Source organism: Venustampulla echinocandica, assembly GCF_003357145.1.
Source record: "Venustampulla echinocandica strain BP 5553 chromosome Unknown scaffold_14, whole genome shotgun sequence".
Classification (NCBI taxonomy): Eukaryota; Fungi; Ascomycota; class Leotiomycetes; order Helotiales; family Pleuroascaceae; genus Venustampulla; species Venustampulla echinocandica.
Genome location: NW_022474219.1, coordinates 294,138 through 312,835, shown reverse-complemented (window position 1 = coordinate 312,835; position 18,698 = coordinate 294,138). Strand labels below are relative to the sequence as shown.

The 18,698-nt window shown below is 52.4% G+C and overlaps 5 protein-coding genes across 5 annotated transcripts; 3 read left to right on the top strand and 2 right to left on the bottom strand.

Annotated features, from left to right (window-relative positions):
- Window positions 1-437: 437 nt before the first annotated feature.
- Window positions 438-1,880, bottom strand: BP5553_10295 (uncharacterized protein; the record flags this gene model as incomplete). Its single annotated transcript, XM_032018918.1, has 2 exons — window positions 438-1,719; window positions 1,783-1,880. 2 exons carry the CDS (start codon window positions 1,878-1,880, stop codon window positions 438-440), a joined length of 1,380 nt encoding a protein of 459 aa, XP_031864942.1.
- A 2,138-nt stretch (window positions 1,881-4,018) lies between these two features.
- On the top strand, window positions 4,019-5,771 carry BP5553_10294 (Uncharacterized protein; the record flags this gene model as incomplete). Its single annotated transcript, XM_032018917.1, has 3 exons — window positions 4,019-4,275; window positions 4,396-4,852; window positions 4,959-5,771. 3 exons carry the CDS (start codon window positions 4,019-4,021, stop codon window positions 5,769-5,771), a joined length of 1,527 nt encoding a protein of 508 aa, XP_031864941.1.
- A 387-nt stretch (window positions 5,772-6,158) lies between these two features.
- BP5553_10293 (uncharacterized protein) lies at window positions 6,159-7,328 on the top strand (the record flags this gene model as incomplete). Its single annotated transcript, XM_032018916.1, has 1 exon — window positions 6,159-7,328. One exon carries the CDS (start codon window positions 6,159-6,161, stop codon window positions 7,326-7,328), a length of 1,170 nt encoding a protein of 389 aa, XP_031864940.1.
- Window positions 7,329-7,796: 468 nt separating this feature from the next.
- BP5553_10292 (Enoyl reductase LovC) lies at window positions 7,797-8,915 on the bottom strand (the record flags this gene model as incomplete). Its single annotated transcript, XM_032018915.1, has 1 exon — window positions 7,797-8,915. One exon carries the CDS (start codon window positions 8,913-8,915, stop codon window positions 7,797-7,799), a length of 1,119 nt encoding a protein of 372 aa, XP_031864939.1.
- A 635-nt stretch (window positions 8,916-9,550) lies between these two features.
- Window positions 9,551-17,923, top strand: BP5553_10291 (uncharacterized protein; the record flags this gene model as incomplete). The annotated part of the gene is made up of 10 exons (XM_032018914.1): window positions 9,551-9,873; window positions 9,934-10,247; window positions 10,308-10,630; window positions 10,715-10,824; window positions 10,938-11,143; window positions 11,314-12,168; window positions 12,314-13,053; window positions 13,127-16,773; window positions 16,857-17,566; window positions 17,616-17,923. The coding sequence occupies 10 exons, from the start codon at window positions 9,551-9,553 to the stop codon at window positions 17,921-17,923; spliced, it is 7,536 nt and encodes a 2,511-aa protein (XP_031864938.1).
- Window positions 17,924-18,698: the final 775 nt, after the last annotated feature.

The window sequence follows — 18,698 nt, the reverse complement described above, 5'->3', positions numbered from 1 at the left end:
TCGGCTACGGTGGTAAAGTTCTTCAAGGTTGGCTTCATCGTCGACGGTGTCATATTGTAGGAATGGCCGATGACCGGTTATGATATGATGTATAGTTGATCCAAGAGCGAAAATATTTTTGTATGACATCCGCGAACTCTCTGTTACCATGAGGTATTGAACGACTCTGCAATCTCTGACGCTCCCGGAGATACACCACATTACTGTGCGAAGACATGGGCGCAGCAGATGATTTCTTTTGGACAAAAGCCCGTTAGAAGACTTTGAAAGGATACTCGAGTAAATCGAAGCGAGGATGCTTCTGCTTGTGGTCAGGCGATTTCTCCTCCCCGACTTGGTAGTACAAGTCAGCGCCAGCAAAGCCCGAAGAGTAGAGCACAATCAAACACTCTATATTTACAAGGTGCCGAAATGGCGAGAAACCAGTCAGGAAGTTGTTACAAATTCATCTTTTCTTGCAAAATCTCCTTCACTAATTGCATCTTCGTCAACAACCCACCGTGGAAGTCACCGATGTCCAGCACCGCGTCCTGCGCCAGCAGCGCCACCACCAGATTGCGCGCCACTGCTCCTCCTGGCCCCAATTTCTCCTCAACACCATGCACCGCGGCCAGCAACATACGAAGGGCGGTGTGAATCTTGCCTAGGATAGGCGCTACGCTGGTACATGGAAGCTCGCCGAGCTGCAATGTCGGGTTTGTACTTGCGCTGCGCATGCCGCTGCTATGGTCCGCGTTGCTATTCGACGGTACGCTGCTAATGTGTGTCTGGAAATGGCCCAGCACAATGCTGTAGATACGTACTAGCGACATGTACCCGCTCAGCACGAGTAGAGGTGTCACCGTGTCACTCCCGCCGTCGATGCCCTTCGGTTCGGTTGTGTGTGCTTCTCCGCCTGCGGGACTCTCCGTTTCCGAGACATACTCCCGCCGCGTTATCGTCCCCATGATGCAACCTCTACTGAGAACTGAACTGGCGATCGAACCGAGTTCCTGCGAGAGATGGAGCACGGTGCCGACGGGATAGTCATCGAGGGTATTTGCGCTGTCCTTTTGCCATGGGCCATGCTCTAGAATCTGGAGGCATTGTTGCATATTTGCAATCAACATGATGAGGCGCTGTCCCGGGACTGCAGTGCTCGTTGTGTTCATCATCGTGGCGGCGTCGGTTGACTGATCTGGCAAGATCGGAGCTGGGAGCCATGGCGGGGGATCCAACAGGTCGGCATCGAAAATGAATGTGTCGTTCAAGTTGAATTCCATGCCCTGCGGCATCGAGCCCCAGCCGCTCATGCTGTTCTCTTGGCCTGGATGGTTGTCAGCGACATCGTGCATCCCCGACATCCCATTCTGACTCTCATTCTCATTCTCACTCTCATTCTCATGCACACGCTCATAATCATGCTGATTCTCCCACGACTGCGCAGATGGGGTTGCACGTGGGATTGTGGGCGAGGTCGGGGTCGGGGTCGGGAGTTGGGATTGGGAGGGAAACGAGGCCTGGGGATGAGGATATGTCACAGTCTCGCCGTGTTGCTCTGCATCCGCCGTTGCTGTGGTTGCTGTGGTTGCTGTTGATGATGTCGAGGACTTGGTCGTGGAGACGCTTGGCTGCCTCTTATTGGCCGGCCGGCGTCGCCCCAGGACACATGGGGTTTTTGCGCGGGCGCATCGTCCGCACGGGAGTTCTACCGGGCCGTCGCTAGCGGAGCGATCACATCTGGCAGCGCAGAAGTTAGCTCCGCCCACTTCTCCTGCACGAACGCCGAGGTTTTGCCTTCACCTTAATTTATGAAAGCGACACCGATCACACGACGACCGGATTGACCGGAGATTGTTGCTGCTGCCCGCACCCACAGCGTCGGGGGCCGTGTATTCCATTCGGAGCGTTCTGCGGAGCGTTGCCTACAAGTAGTGCAGGTCGAGTGCTTGATTGAAGAGCACAGTAGATATAAGGTTAAGTCCTGGCCGGCCCTTGGCGGTGCCTGCAGGGTATATTTCCCGATCCCCCCGCATCCCCGGACATCCCTGCTCGTCTCTTCCTTCGAAACTTACTATCCCTTGGTGGTTCGGTGTGCCTTGCCATGTGTGCAGCACGCACGAGTACCTCGCATACAAATTTACAGGCAGAATACTTGGCCCCATCGCGTTCTCAGCCCATTTGTTCTCGAAACCACCGTGGCGCACGGCACGGGCTATCTGTCCCGGCAGGAGCGTTTTCTCAGCTCCCGCACGTAATACTCCCGACCCCGACCTACATCAGGAGTTCACCCTCGCGGTCCTCTCGGATTGCTCGGAAACCGCCCAGGCAACAACCCTTGAAAAATCTCGGTTTTCCAAAAGTGCTTGGAAAATTAAAAAATTCACCCGATCGATGACTATAACTAGGTCATAAATCACGATTATGACCTCTTTTTCTTCATTTCGTTGCGTTGCTGTGGCTAAATAGATATTTGGGCGGTTGAGAGGCATGGGGGGCGGCTGTCGGGTGAATCCTTCTATTCGATCTGGCACTCGTACGTGCACACTGAACCAATTATATGGGTTGGAAGGTACTTCTAAGTTCTCTAGTTGGTCGAATAAAGCGGGCCTGCGCGGGCCATGGTCGAATACTAATGGCACCCTACTGTAGGTTTTCGATAATTATATTTATGGAGCAATTGCTTAATATAGAAGTAGCGGCTGGGGACGCGTCGTCAGTCAGATATTTCTCGGTTTCGAGGGGATGTTAAGCTTTTAGAGTAAGCAGTAAAGAGCGCTAACTTTCTTAATGGCGCCCTACGGAGGTATAGTGGTGAAGTATTCACACAGCAGTGATAGCACTAATATGGGTGGCCCTTGCAAGCGCTGTGTGAATACTTAACCGCTGTACCTCCGTAACGGTTCTTGCCTATCCCCACTATATACAACATTGTTAGCGGGAGATCCACGTGGGAAAGAAGCTTAACTTCTATTATTCTTGGAACGAGGTAAAGAGAAGCACCGCATATGATGTACTAACCTTGTAGCCCCAAGATTAACGGACGTTGCAAGGGGAGACTTACATGCTCGAACCATAAAAACCTGTCCACATTTAGAGAAAGACCAGCGCCATCGCTGGATAATTAACCTGTATTGACCGTTCCATGCACTTCAGACTAATGTACTTCATGTGGGATTTGATCCAGTAGTGCCAAGATGGGGAATCGATGCGGCGATGCCGATCGCGTAATATTCATCTATCACGTAGAGGGAGAAACAATAGGGCCGCCATCTTATTTCCTGCTCGATAACCCTCTAACTAAAGTTAGAGAACTAGAGTTAGAGGCAATGTTCTATATATCTAGAGATGACCGTAGAGCTGGTCTGGCTACTTGCAGCGAACAGCCCTTCACTATCTACCCGCAATCGACGGAGCAATCGATGGAGTAATCGACGGAGCAATCGACGGAGCAATTGACGGAGCTTGGTTTTGGTCAGCCAACTCAGCTCCTAGCTGTAGTGTACGTCCGTCCGTCAGTGCGCATATGCAAAAGTCTATTTGTCCCAGAGTTCCAGAATCCTGAGCATAATCCAAGACTTCAAGCTTATCTCCATTGTTTCCCCGACTTCTCTACCTTATATATGGAACATTCAAGCTAACATGCAGAGTATACTCCGTACTCGTCGCAATCATATGCCAACAAACGATTTCTCACGGGCCTTTGGACTATTCGCCTCTTCTCTCTTCTGCGCTTAGAGGCCTAAGCTTACTCTCTTTCTATGGTTTTCTTCTTACACTCTCGTTGCTTGTTAGACGACACTGAGTCTTAAAGCCGGGCAAACTGCAGGCCGTCTGACATGCTCCAACAATCCATCCGATTAGACGTAGTAAAAGCTGAGCTTAGCTTGCATTTCTTCGAACCAAAAGGAGCAGGAGGAACACTCGCGTAACCATACTCAATTCTCTTCATCGGCAGTGTTACCGAACTTCAAGCAGCCTAGCAAAATAATAAGTCGGACACGCAATATTCCGCAGTCAAACTTACTGCCCAGCCAAGATGAGTGGACGTGGTGCAGAGGACGATAGTGCCGGAATCGATAGCGAAGAAATCAAGCCAGTCTCACCAGCCGACATGGAAGATAACGCAAGTGAGAAAGACTCTGGCGAGAAGAAAGATACTACTGCCAACGATGCTGCCGCCGACCCGAATCTTGTGGACTGGGACGGTCCCAAGGATCCTGCAAATCCACGCAACTGGTCCAAGAAGCGCAAGATGCTCAACACTTCCCTGGTCAGCCTTTCAGTACTATACTCGTACGTCTCTCTCATCACTCCGTTCCTCAATCACGGTTTAGGTATAGAAAATGCTCATCGACCAGTAAAAGTATACGGTATACCTCTCTGTCGCATATGCTGACACCGGTCCCAATGCAGGAATATCGCAACAACCATGTACGCCCCAGGTGCTTCAGAATTAGCTTCGGAATTCGGGATCACCAACAACGTCGTCTCGACATTGAGCATCACGATCCCCTCGTTGGGGGCCTCAATGGGCCCGCTGCTGCTCGCCCCGCTATCAGAGGTTGCCGGACGTGTGCCTATATATTGGGCCAGCGCTTGGCTCTATATAGGATGTACCATCGGCTGCGCGCGCAGCACAAATGCAGCCATGTTCCTCGTGTTTCGATTCTTCGGTGGTGCCTGTACGGCGTCTTTCATGACGTGCGGTGGCGGCACCATCACTGATCTGCTGCCCAAGGAGGAGCGTGGAGCCGCAACGGCCCTCTTCACTGCTGGACCCCTTCTCGGGCCTGTTATTGGTCCCATCATTGGTGGCTTCGTGACGCAAGCCTGGGGTTGGCGCTGGACATTCTACTTGGTCCTCATTCTGGTAAGTCTCTATGCATCGTATAGTGTCTCTTCCTCGACTGCTTTCCTCGGCTACTTTCTTCAATTACTTACTCTCCGCAACTACCGTTCTAATCATATGTATCCAGGCTGGTGTCGTCACAGCAATCGCCATGGCGACAATGCGCGAAACCAATGCCACCATTATCCTCGCCAGCAAAGCCGCCCGTCTGCGCAAGGAAACTGGCAACCTTCACCTCCGCCCCGCGCGTAGCCCGCAGGTCTCGCTACGCCCGCGCCAATTCGCTGAGCGCGCACTCCTGCGGCCCTTGCGGATGCTCCTCTTCTCACCCATCGTGCTGCTCATCGGGATATACATGGCGCTGGTCTTCGGTATGACCTATCTCCTCTTCGCCACCTTTCCCTCCGTCTTCGAGAAGACTTACCACTGGAGGGTTGGCGTGACGGGGTTGGCGTACATGGGTCTCGGCGTTGGTTGCGTCCTGGGCCTGACCACCTTCTCCCTGTTGAGCGACAGACTCCTAGGCAAGGACGGCGTGCCGGAGCGTCGCTTGATCCTGATGATGGGGGTGGGCCCTTGTGTGCCGATTGGCATCTTCTGGTACGGCTGGGCGGCGGACCGTGGGGTGCATTGGATCGTGCCCATCATTGGAACGGTATTCATTGGAATGGGAGCATTGGTCGTTTCGTCTTCGGCGCAGCTTTATATGATGGATATGTTCGGCCCCCAAGGTGCCGCATCTGCGCTGGCAGCTCTTACGCTGGTGCGTAATGCTTCGGGAGCCTTCCTTCCATTGGCTGCAGAACCGCTGTATAAGAGGCTTGGCTTGGGGTGGGGAAATAGTGTCTTAGGCTTTATCACGCTTGCGTTTACGCCGGTATCGATTCTCTTCTATAAATATGGCGGGTGGCTGCGGGAGAGGTTTCCTTTGAAGCTTTAGAGACACGAAAAGGATTGTGTATTCAATCCGACATGGGCGGCCCCTGTACTAATTTTGGGAAATAGCGGAAGGAAAACTAGAACTAATGTGAACCCAAGTGGCCAATCTTGCCGGCCATTGAATTAGACCTACAAGAGATTTTATTACCGTGCTAAATTCCAGTAATTTGCTCTTTCGTATACTCACTGAAGCCGACTTCGTATGTATTGATATTTCAGGCGGGGTTCCGAAACAGTCCGAATACCCAACAAACTCCGAAACACTACGACTTTCCCTAGCCACAATGTTAGCTGGCATAAGTAGCGAGTATTTCATATCAGGATGCTTATAACATGTAGTGTATCAACCCATCTCGCAATCACTAACACAGTTCATCCGTACCCTATCATGACGACCACAAATCTCGTCTCCGAGGTCACCATTACCTCCTCAATAGCAGCCAACCCCATCCCGCCAACGCCATTCATCCCCGACTCGGGAAACCTCTTCCCCAAATGGCCTTCCCAACTTGACGTTGACAGCTGGGATGAATGGCAGTTCCAAGCCCTGTCAGCCGATGGAAGCATTGCTCTCGTCGTTGTCTTCTTCCGTCACACAATCAATGCCCCGGCAGGGTTCCGCGTCGGCATCAACGCCAGCTGGGCAGGCTCCAACAACAATGGCGAGGAGAAGGAAGAAGCAGTGTGGTGCGGCCCCGTGATGCTCCCATGCTCGACTATCACATCCGACACAGCACATACCACCGGTGTCTGGAGGACAGAGAACGGTAGCGAGAGCATCAGTTTCGAAATATCCACCGATCTCTCTGGCGCTCTCGTAACTCTCAATGTTCCCGGCAAAGTAACCGGGACCCTTACGCTCACATCCCATAACTTCCATAGCCTCCCACAGACCGAAGCCGAGGCGAAAGGTTCCGTCTTCTGGTGGCTGCGCCCCATCGCTATGGCGGGCGTCGACGCCGATCTAACCTTCTTTTCACAGCAGAAGGGGACGATAGAGAAGGGGATGGGTGGGTACGAGAGAGATGGGCGGGAGCTCAAGCTGAGGGCTGAGGAGGGTGCGTTTGGCACTTTCGAGCGGGCGTGGGCAGTGAGCCCGCCGCATAAGACCATCTCGCACAACTGGATCCTTTGGGGGAAGGCGGGGGGGTATTTGATTCAGGTTATTTGGATGATGGGGAGGCCAGCAGAGGAAGGGGTATTGTCGGGGTCGGGGAGGCTGTATCATGATGGGGAGTTGGTGTGTCAGACCGAGAGAGCGGTTGCTGCTGCCGAGGGAGAGGGGGAGGCGTTTACGTTGGAGTATATCCACGGAGATGGCATTACTGGTGCTTTTCGGCCCAAGAATGTCGGGCATCGAATCGTTTTCGAGGCAGGTGAGAAGAGGTGGGAGTTTGAATTCTGCCATGAGAGGCTGTGGTATGAAATGCCCCTAGGACCCCCGCGACCAGACGTTACTGGTCTTTCTGGGTTTGTGGTCTCCGTGTCGGGTGGGCTTGTAGGTTCTGCAGAGAAAGTTCAGGGCCCGGGGATGGTGGGTGGTGGGATAATGCCTTAGACGTATCTTTTCAACTCATATAGAAGATATTCAATACCTTGGATATACTCGTATTCGCTTAACTTATATGGAATTTAGACTTAACTCTTATCTTTTAAATTAGACGCCAGCTACCGTACAGTACTGTAGAGAAGCACGTAAGAAATTAACCGAGGCACAAGGAAGCGGTATACGCTTATTACCTTGGCGGTGTGTACTCGTATATAACAACAACAAAAGGAAGTGATACCACCGTGGATGGATCTCAGCTACAGGTATCTCCCTGCGTGGCTGGAATGTTTGCTAAGTAAGGATCATGTTGGTCTATGCAGTCGATGAATTGGCAATGTTATTGCATCCCGTCAGCCATCTTGGGACCAAGGCCAAAAGAGAAGCAAGTAGGTAGACAGAGGGAAGCCTCGCTTTGATGTGCTGTACATGTACTCGAGCAGTCAAATTTGAAAGAAGCCCAACACTGTCCGCAATTTTTCACTTTAAAAGATATATTAGCTTCTGCCCCGAAATCCTCTTCGCCCGAAGATCGACAAATCCTTCCAATACCCCCTCCAGACCGGAGTCACGGACCAGCAGCGGATGTGTGCGAAGCAGATTGCGGTCCAGCAGCATCTGTAGCATTCGTACCCATTCTGCAGCGCTGACCTTGAGCCCCGGATTCGCGGGGCGACCATGAGGCTCCGGCCATCTCACCTCCTCCCCAATCATCTCCGGTCCCATCACCCAGTCGCAGCGCACCGCCTTCCGTGTCGCGGCTACGGCCTCGCTGAAGGGGTTCAAGGACGTGTAACGACCGCCTGCTCGAGCGAGAGCGCCGAAGCAGAGACGCGTGCTGTCTGTCCTGGCGATGCAGTCGAGGGCATGGCGCAGAGAGTTGCGCGTGAGAGCGCGGATGTCATCCGCACAGCTTGGGGAATTGTAATCGAAAACATAGTCGGCGCCGAAGGAGCGTGCCAGCTCAAAGTTGCGCGGCGAGCATGTCGCGACCGTTTGATAGCCCGCCAGCTTGAGAAGCTGCAGAGCGCAGGTGCCCGCCGAGCTTGAGCCTCCGTTGACGAGGACCGTCGTGACTTTCCTGCTGGCATTATTGCTGCGCCCAGGTTGCGATTGCGATTGCGATTGCACTTCGACTTCGACTTCCCCGACGCCGGGAAAGGGTAGGCCCAAACTTCGGAAGAGCGCGTTCCAAACAGTCGTCCAGGTCATGCCGAGGCTGGCTCCGTCTGCAATGCTCCAGGCCGGTGGCAGCTTGAGGCAGGCCCAGTAAGGCGTCGTACAGTAATTCGCAAAGGCACCGACATCTGGGCGGAGGGGGTTCAAGCCGGAGACGGCGCCAGCTACACGATCGCCAACCTGGATGTGACCGACAGCGGCAGCAGTCGACCCAACGGCGGTGACCACTCCAGCAAAGTCACATCCCGAGATGGCACCCGGTGTGTGGTAAGCGCCCACCATTTTGGTGTCGACGGGGTTGAGGGCGACTGCTTTGACTTCGACAAAAACACGGTCATCCTCGAGCTCAGGGACCGGCGCGGAGTGGCTGAGGATAATATTGCCTTCCGAGTCACCAACGAGAGCGGTCTGAGTCTTCATGTTTGCAATAACTTTGAAAGGAAACGATGTCCGACAAAGACAGACGGCCGTCACCGAGAAAGGTCGTTAATTGATGGAGATTGCTCAATAGCAAAGATGGAAAGAGATCACACGAAAGGAGAGTCATTCCGCCCCCCTTTTTGTGAAGTGTTTTGTCCCCCAATCATAAAACTGCACATGATTACTACCATAGTCTTGTTGTCAGGCAATATCCGTCTAGTCAAGTTTTGTGAACGTGAGGGGCCCGAAGATTTGCGAAGTTCGCCCATTCCAAACGACCTCTATAACAGGTCCGATAACCACTTCCGAGGGATCGTGGCTTACTTCTCTACCTATCTACGGAGGTATAGAAGTGTACTTCGAACTTCCCCATAATTCGGCCTTGTTCGGTTGGCTGGTTGCCGCAGGAAGTTACTGCGCCCCGAGATCCAAAGGCCATTGCTCCGACAAGTGCCAGTGGCCCAGCAGCGTTCTTCAGCTTCGCACATGTTGGGGACGTAGCTTTCTCTGGTTCCTACTTCTATTACGGCACTTCTTTCTCTCTAGACAGGGTCATATTTTCATAGCAAGCGATAGATAGCTGATTCAACTCAACCTACCAAATATTTTCGAGACGCCCCAAGTGAATCGTCACCATGGCCAAATCTCAACAGGAGCCTATTGCAATCATCGGTACTGCTTGTCGATTTCCCGGGGGCTCAGATACCCCATCAAAGCTCTGGGAGCTGCTCAAAGCGCCCCGCGACCTTCTCAAGCGCCCTCCAGCCGACCGTTTCGATTCATCCGCATTCTACAATCCCGACCCTACCCACCATGGCACCAGTAACTGCCAGGAGTCGTATTTCCTAGAGGAAGACATATGGAAATTTGACGGCATCTTCTTTAATATTCAGCCTGCCGAGACCGAGGCTATCGACCCTCAGCAGCGCCTCCTTATGGAGACAGTCTACGATTCTTTGTAAGTTTTGCCCGCTGGAAAATTCTCCCCGGTACTAAATGCTGATGTTCGACCTTGTAGGCTCGCTGGTGGCCAGACCATGGAGGGTCTTAAAGGCTCATCTACTGCTGTATATGTCGGCCAGATGTGTGATGACTGGGCTCAGCTATCTACTCGCGACTGGGAGATTCTGCACACCTATACAGCCACCGGTACCAGCCGTTGTATCGTCTCAAACCGGATTTCCTATTTCTTCGATTGGCATGGTCCAAGTATGACAATCGACACCGCTTGCTCATCATCGATGGTGTGTGTTCACCAGGCTATTCAAGCCCTTCGAAGTGCCGAGTGCCGAGTCGCCATTGCGGCAGGTACCAACTTGATTCTGAGTCCCGGTAAGTTGTGGGCCTTTCTTAAATTATACGTGTGAAGACTAATGTTGCAAATATTCTAAGGAATGTACATTGTCGAGAGCAAGCTCAATATGCTCTCTCCTACAGGGAGGAGTCGCATGTGGGATGCCGATGCCGATGGCTATGCTCGAGGTGAGGGGGTCGCATCCGTTGTATTGAAAACTCTGAGCGCCGCTCTCGAAGACGGTGATCATATCGAGTGTATTATTCGCGAAACCGGAATCAACCAGGACGGCCGCACTGCCGGTCTGACGATGCCCAGTAACACGGCCCAGGCGGATCTTATCCGGGACACCTACGCCCGGGCTGGGCTGGACATCAATGATCCGAAAGACCGCCCGCAATTTTTTCACGCGCATGGAACTGTAAGTCTTTATATCCTCAAGACATCGTGTGGATCCCAGTGTTCTTCCAAAGCAAGCAGAGCTAATTCGAGCTTGTAATACAAGGGAACCCCCGCGGGAGACCCGCAAGAATCCGAGGCCATCTCGCGTGCGTTCTTCGAGAGCGGCAAAGTGACTGACACACTATATGTCGGTTCGCTCAAGACCATCATCGGGTGCGCGAGTTCCGCTTGTCCTCCCATCTCATATCCATCAGGGCTTTTTTATATTAAATAGATGTGGCTTGAATCTCCAAAGACAAGCTAATGTTTACTGTGGATGATCATAGGCATACCGAGGGTACGGCTGGCATTGCCAGTATAATCGGTACCTCCCAAGCACTACAGCACGGCATCATCCCTCCGAACATGCATTTTAACACGCTGAGCACCCGCGTCGAGCCATTCTATACCTATCTCGAAGTCCCTACCGAAGCCAAGGACTGGCCCAGTCCTGTACACGGCCAACCCCGTCGTGCGAGTGTGAACAGTTTTGGTGAGATCTCATCATTCCTTAACTTCGTACAAAGTACATTGTGATTCCGTGTGTACAAAATCTCGCTTAGCCTCAGGGGTTACAAGCACGAAGTAGTCGGTTAATTAGAATCGTCAGGCTGGCGCAGCTGTGCGATCGTTAGACAGTCAGTCCTTGCTAACATGTAAAAGGGTTTGGAGGCACAAATGCGCACGCCATTCTTGAAGCCTACGAGGCTCCTCAACCGGCCAAACAGGTGATCGCCCCGGCATTCACTCCGCTTGTCGTCTCAGCTGCTTCTAAGAACTCTCTTCGTGCCATGCTTTCGGAGCTGCGGGACTTCCTGACGGCCAAGCCAGATACCAATATGCGCGATCTAGCATACACGCTCCACACGCGCCGCTCAACTTTGCAATTCCGTCAGGTGATTGCCGGTATAGATGTGCAGGAAGTCATCGACAGGATCAACAGCGTTCTTGCTGAGGATGACCCGGCTGCGGGCATAAGTATCCGGTACCATGCCATCCCCACTCCCAAAGTTCTGGGTGTATTCACAGGCCAGGGAGCTCAATGGCCACGCATGGGAGCACAGCTGATTCTGACTTCGCCATTTGCGGCCGAACGTCTGGCAGAGCTGGATCATACCTTGTCCAGTCTCCCCAAAGAGGATCGGCCGAAGTGGTCGCTCAAAGCCGAGATACTTGCCGACCCATTGGTGTCCCGGCTCTCGGAAGCCGTCATCTCTCAGCCTCTGTGCACGGCCGTGCAGATCCTACTCGTCGACATGCTGAAGCTGGCGAGGATTAAGCTGCATGCCGTGGTTGGCCACTCATCTGGCGAAATCGGGGCTGCATACGCGGCTGGTTTCCTCACAGCCAAGGACGCTATTCGAATTGCCTACTATCGTGGCGTATACGCTACGCTTCACCAGTCCCCAAATGGCGCCAAGGGTGCGATGATAGCGGTCGGTACTTCATATGAAGATGCTCTCGAGTTCTGCGAGCTCGAGGACTTTGAAGGAAGGCTCCAAGTAGCAGCTCGTAATTGTACGCATATTTTCCTTTCAACCCTTTTTGGGCGAGCCGGTAGCTTTCTGAGACGCTTGAGGCGTCATAAAAGCAGAGACACGGCTATCGGCTGCTCTCACCCCCTTTTCTTCTTCTGTTCATTATCGTGCTAATTCTCTCACAGCTTCGGCCAGCATCACCCTCTCCGGTGACGAAGATGCCATTACCGACGCCATTCAAATCTTCGAGGATGAGCGCAAGTTTGTTCGTCGACTCAAGGTTGACACTGCGTACCACTCGCATCATATGCAGCCCTGTGCAGCTCCGTACCTCGACGCTTTGAAGAAATGCAACATAGCTATTGCTGGTGGTGGTGGTCCAACGTGGTATTCAAGTGTTGTCGAGGGCGAGGTTATGACCAAGGAGAGGCTCAGCCCCAAATATTGGGTGGACAACATGACACAGCCTGTTCTCTTCGATCTAGCCGTCACTGCAGCAGCGGAGGATGCAGGACCGTTTGACCTTACCTTGGAGATCGGTCCGCATCCGGCCTTGAAAGGTCCAGCTCTGGAGACGCTCGAGGAAGTCGGCTCACGAGCGCCATATTCTGGCTTGCTTTCTCGGGGCAAGAATGACAATGTTGAGTTTTCCTCGGCACTTGGCTTCACTTGGATGCAACTAGGCGCTGGGTCCGTCGATTTTGAGACATTTGAGAAGACAATCTCCGGCGCTGGGCATCCCAAATCACTCCTGGCCGATCTGCCCAAGTATCCTTTCGAACACCCACGCTCGCACATGAAGCTGACCCGCTTGTCGGGGGGGCACGCAAATGTCCACTCCCCTCCCCACCCACTTATCGGGCGCCGATGCAATGAGCGTGAAACGACGCAAGAGATTCAGTGGCGCAACTTTCTGCGTCTAGACGTAGGTTTCTCTGTATCCACGAGAAAAGTTCCCTAATCAGAGAATAATACTAACCAGAGAATTTTATAAAAAGGAAATAAGCTGGCTCAGTGGACACAAACTGCAGGGCCTGACGGTCTTCCCCGCGACGGGCTATATCGCCATGGCTGTTGAAGCCATGGCCATCCTCGCTTCCAACAAGCCAATTGGTCTCATCAGCCTAGAGAACTTTGTTATTGGGCACGCCATGACTTTTCCTGAGGGTCTGCCGGGCATGGAGTGTTTGGTAACTCTAAGTATCGTCCGAGGAACGGACGATGAACTCTGCGCCGAGTTTACCTGCTCTTCGGGCAATCCCTGGGACATCTCGTCCTCGATGCTCTTGAATGCAAAAGCCACCATCACCGTAGCCTTTCACGAGCCTTCCCCGGATACTCTGCCAAGCGTGCAGACCGAAGAAGATCTTAACTTAGCTGAGAAGAAGGTGGATATCGAGCGGTTCTACAGCCAGCTCACGCGTCTCGGGTATAACTACAGCGGATCATTCAAAGCCGTTAAGAGCATTCGTCGACACAAGGATTTTGCAACTGGCACTCTCGAGGATGAGTCGGAGGACAAATGGGAGGATCAGCTTATTCTACACCCGTGCTGGATGGATACTGCGCTTCAGACCTGCTTGGCTGCTTACTCTTACCCCCGTGATGAGCGCCTCTGGACGGTGCACGTCCCTACGTCTATCCCGTCGATTCTGATCAACCCATACTTCACACGCCTGGGACGGGGGTGCAAGCAGAGTATCATGGGATTTCAGTCCGTCGCCCACGAACCCCGGAACGGCCAGATGAGTTGCGATGTTGATGTCCTCGCCGGGGAAGATGGGTCCCACACGTTCATCCAGATGGAGTCGCTTGAGATGAAGCCATTCTCCCCCGCCACCCCAGATTCTGACGCGCTTCTCTTCTCTAACTTTGTCTACAAACCTGCCGTACCGAACGGGGAGGCAGCCATCAGTTCCGAGGATGTGCTGCCGCCTGAGAAGGCCGCCGTGCTTCTCGGGCTTGAACGCATGGGTTTCTTCTATCTTCGTCGCCTCATTCAAGAAATCACGTCCGAGGAGAGGGCCAATGCCCTCCCGCATTTCAAGCATCTCCTGAACTGGGCCGAGTATGTAGTGGGGGTTGTTTCCAGCGGGAAGCACCCCAATGTGCCGCAGGAGGCAGTGAATGACAGCCACGAGACGATCAAAGCCATTACCCGAAAATGGCCCCAGGCCAGCGACGTTCGTCTGCTGGCGGTCGTCGGTGAAAACATCATTGAGCAAGTCCGACAGAACGGCAGCATCCTAGAGTCCATGATGAAGGATGATGCTCTCACCCACTACTACCAAGACTCCACGGGCCTCGAGACGGCCAATACTTGGATCGGTTGCATGGTCGCCCAGATTGCCCATCGCTCTCCGCATCTGCGCATTCTGGAGATAGGTGCCGGCACTGGAGGCGCTACTCATTCCATTCTGTCGGCCCTGAACGGTGCCTTCTCTTCGTACACCTTTACCGATATCTCGGCGGGCTTCTTTGAACGTGCCCAGGAGCGATTCAAGGCTTTGGGGGAGCGCATGATCTTCAAGACGTACGACATGGAGAAGCCACCAGTCGAGCAGGGTTTTGTCGAGGGCTCGTATGATCTCGTCCTCGCATCCAATGCGCTGCACGCCACGGGAAAGTTAGATGAGATGATGGCAAACACCCGGCGGCTGCTCAAACCAGGCGGGTACCTGATCCCGCTGGAGATCATCTCGAATGACTCTCTGGGGACTGGGACAACCATGGGTGGTCTGCCGGGGTGGTGGGCGGGAGCTGGACATGACGAACGGCGTCGTAGGGGCCCATTATTGACGCTCCAGCAATGGGACATGTTAACGCGTGCGCATGGGTTTGGTGGTGTCGACACGGCCACACCACAGATGCACAGGCTTGTGCCAATTTGCGTCTTCGCCTGTCAAGCCCTCGATGAGCGAGTGAGCGCACTGCGGGCCCCCCTTTCTCAAGTTTCAGCCGACCTCACCCCTTCTCTCTCCTCAACAACCTTGATCGTCATAGGGGGATGTACGCCCGAATCTCGAAAACTTGCAGATCAGGCGTGCGAGCTGCTTGGGCCGGAGCAGACGCAGAGATATGCGAAAACAACTCGTCTTACTTCTCTGGAAGAGCTCACTGAGCTAAACCTACCGATTTCCAGCTCGGTACTTTGCCTCAGCGACCTTGACGAGCCTTTCTTGCAGGCGAGATCTCCCTCCAAGCTGGACAACCTGAGAACCCTTTGGCGCCGGAGCGGGAGCATCTTGTGGGTCAGCCGTGGGATCCGCGACGACAATCCGTACGCTTCCATGGTCCTTGGATTGTCGCGGGTGATGCGCTCTGAGTATCCCAATATCAATCTCCAGATGCTCGATCTTGACGTTGTCGACGCTCAGACTCCGCAGACATTGGTGGAGGCGCTCATCCGGCTGGAGATTTTGGGGATGTACAAGGACACAAATAGTACTGGGGGTGAGTTCCTATGGTCCTTAGAACCGGAGGTATTCTACGAGAACAACCAGCTTCTCATCCCTCGTATGTATCCGAATATAGAAGCCAATAACCGCTACAACACGTACCGTCGAAGCATTCATCAGACTATCAACCCCAACAAGCAGATTGCCGCCCTAGAACCCAAGGGAGAGTCGTATGAACTATCAAGTGTGTCGCCTATTCGTCTCCCAACCTTTGATGCGTTCCCGGAGGGCCGCAAGACCGTCCAGATTTCCCACTCGCTCCTCCAGATTATCAAGGTTCACAATGCAGGGTTCTTCATGCTATGTGTAGGAACCGACACTGCCACTGGTCAAAATCTCATTGCCTTGTCGGACCGAGCCGAGACTCCTGCACCGATTCTGGCTGAGTGGGCGATCCCAGTATCCAGTCCTTCAACGGAGACCATTATCTCGATCGCTGCACACATTCTCGCCAAAAGCATCATTGCCGTTGCGCCCCCAGCTAGTCGTATCCTCATCCACGAAGTCGATGCCGTCCTAGGCGATGCCATCACTAAGGAGGCCGAGCAATCTGGCATCAAGGTCTGGTTCTCTTCATCGGTCAAGGGTAACAAGGTGAAGAATTCTATCTTCGTGCACCGCAAACTTCCAACGCGCTTGATAACGAAGCTTCTCCCGAGCGATATCTCACTTTTCATCAACCTGGCCCAGGTTCCCGGTGCCGACGAGGTAGGTGAGATTATCGCCAGATGCCTTCCGCACCACACGCAGACTTATAGGTCGTCTGATTTCGTCAGGAACGAGACAATGGTCTTTGCTGGAGCTTCCATCGAGTGCATCCATGAAGCCATCGAGACGGCTTGGCAAACCAGTCAAGGGAGGAGTTCATCATTCGAGAACGAGATGCCGATTATACCCCTACAAGAGGTCGGCAGCCATTCAATCATTGGAAAGCCACTAAGAGTCGTGGATTGGAATGTCTCATCGGTCGAGATTTCGCTCAGGGCAATCGACACCGGAAACATCTTCCGCGCTGACGGGACATACTTCCTTGTCGGCCTCTCGAGTGAACTTGGACAGTCACTTTGCCGGTGGATGGTCGCACATGGTGCTCGGAACGTCGTTCTGTCCAGTCGAACGCCCAAGGTCCGCCCAGCTTTCATCAAGATGATGGAAAGGTTAGGTGCCACAGCCAAGTTCATGTCTTTGTAAGTATCACCAGCATTGTAGTCTTCTCTGCTTCATCTTCGTCCTTCTGGTGGAAGTGAGTAAATTAACATGTCTCTCCTAGGGACATTACGAGCCGTGATTCCCTTCATTCCTGTTACCAAGAGATCTGCCGTACGATGCCACCCGTGATTGGAGTTGCCAACGGCGCCTTGATTCTCGAAGATTCGCTCTTTGACAATCTCACTTGGGAATCCTTCGACCGCCAGGTGGCGCCCAAGGTTGACGGCAGCAAACTGCTCGACGAACTGTTCTACACGGCCGAGCTCGACTTCTTCATCCTCTTCACGTCGCTCGGGAACATTATGGGAAACACGGGTCAGGGAAGTTACGTTGCGGCAAATCAGTACATGGTCGCCTTGGCGGCGCAGCGCAAGAAACGCGGTGTCGCTGGTTCGACAATCGCTATCAGCACGCTCCTGGGGATCGGATATGTCGAAAATTCCGAGAACTTCAATTCTGTCGACTTCACCTCGCTCGGTGGCTACCGAAACGTGTCGGAACAGGATTACCTTCAGCACTTCGCGGAAGGCATCAGGGTTGGCAAGCCAGACAATCCTGAGAACTCGGAGATCGCCACTGGTTTAGTGCCCACCTACGATGACGGCAGCAGCCAGAATTACCGAGCCCAGTTCTGCCGCGATCCCAAGTTTGTCCATTTCCTGATGGAGAAACCCGAGACTCAGGTCCTCACTAGCAACACTGCACTGGTACCAGTTCGTGTTCGTCTCGCAGACGTAGATACCAAAGAGGAAGCTACCGTGGTCATTAAAGGTGAGTGATATGCTATCTTAATTGTACTTAATTAACCTGCAAAAAACAGAATCCTTCATTTCCCGTCTAAAAGGGATTCTCCAAATCCCGCAAGATGGATTAGTCGACGAGAGGGCTACACTAGTGGAACAGGGTGTCGATTCCATAATGGCCGTTGATATCCGTACCTGGTTTCTGAAGGAGTTAGATATCGATATCCCAATTCTGCTGATTCTCAGCGCCACCGCCACCATCGACGAGCTTGTTGATAAATTCATGAATAGCATCCCCCCAGATACGCCGTGGGTTACCTGGGAGAAGCCGACTTTGACAAACGGAGATTTATATAAGCCGGCACTAGTAAATGGAGATTCGTAATAATATAACGATAATCGTGGACAGGGCTTTATAGACTTAGATATTAATATATCGATAAATAAGTCGAGCAACTAGTTTTTATAAAAGTGACTTGAATTATATATTTATATAGAGATTTCTTATAGAAAAGAACTTATATTTTAAATATAACTTATAAGTATTACGGTAGGGTACGAAACCATAATATTTGATAAACTCGAGCTATCACTGAATCAAATAATTGTTGAGAGTCACCGTCCTATCGCAATCCCCGAAGAAATCAAAATTCATGCAACCCTGACAGGTGGAATCATCGGACCTGGATTTCCAATGTTGCAAGAAACCACCATAGTGTCGGCTCTTGTGCCTATCTGGGACGATGGCAAATCACCGGAGGATCTATCCGATTCAACTGGTCTGCTGGCAGAATTTGGATGGGAGCTTCTTGTTGGGTTTGAATGTGGTGATTCTACGCATGGGGGGTCGTCACATGTTGTATATGGGAGATGTACGAATCCACAGGAAAGTGACCTCGATGAGTTTGGATGGATATATGTTATTACATCCTCTTATGACAACATTCACTTTTATGGCAGTTTGATTGATTATGTTAACGCATACACCGACAAATATGCAAAAATGTGCGAGGATTGGAGATAAGAGTTCTGTGTTATAGAGACTATAGGGATTTGAGAAGTAGAACCTGCCCCCAAAAATTGAACTTTAAAAAAGGAAGGTTTCCAAGTTTCAAAGCTACATATTATATGTTTTTCTAACACATTTAACCCAGCAAGAA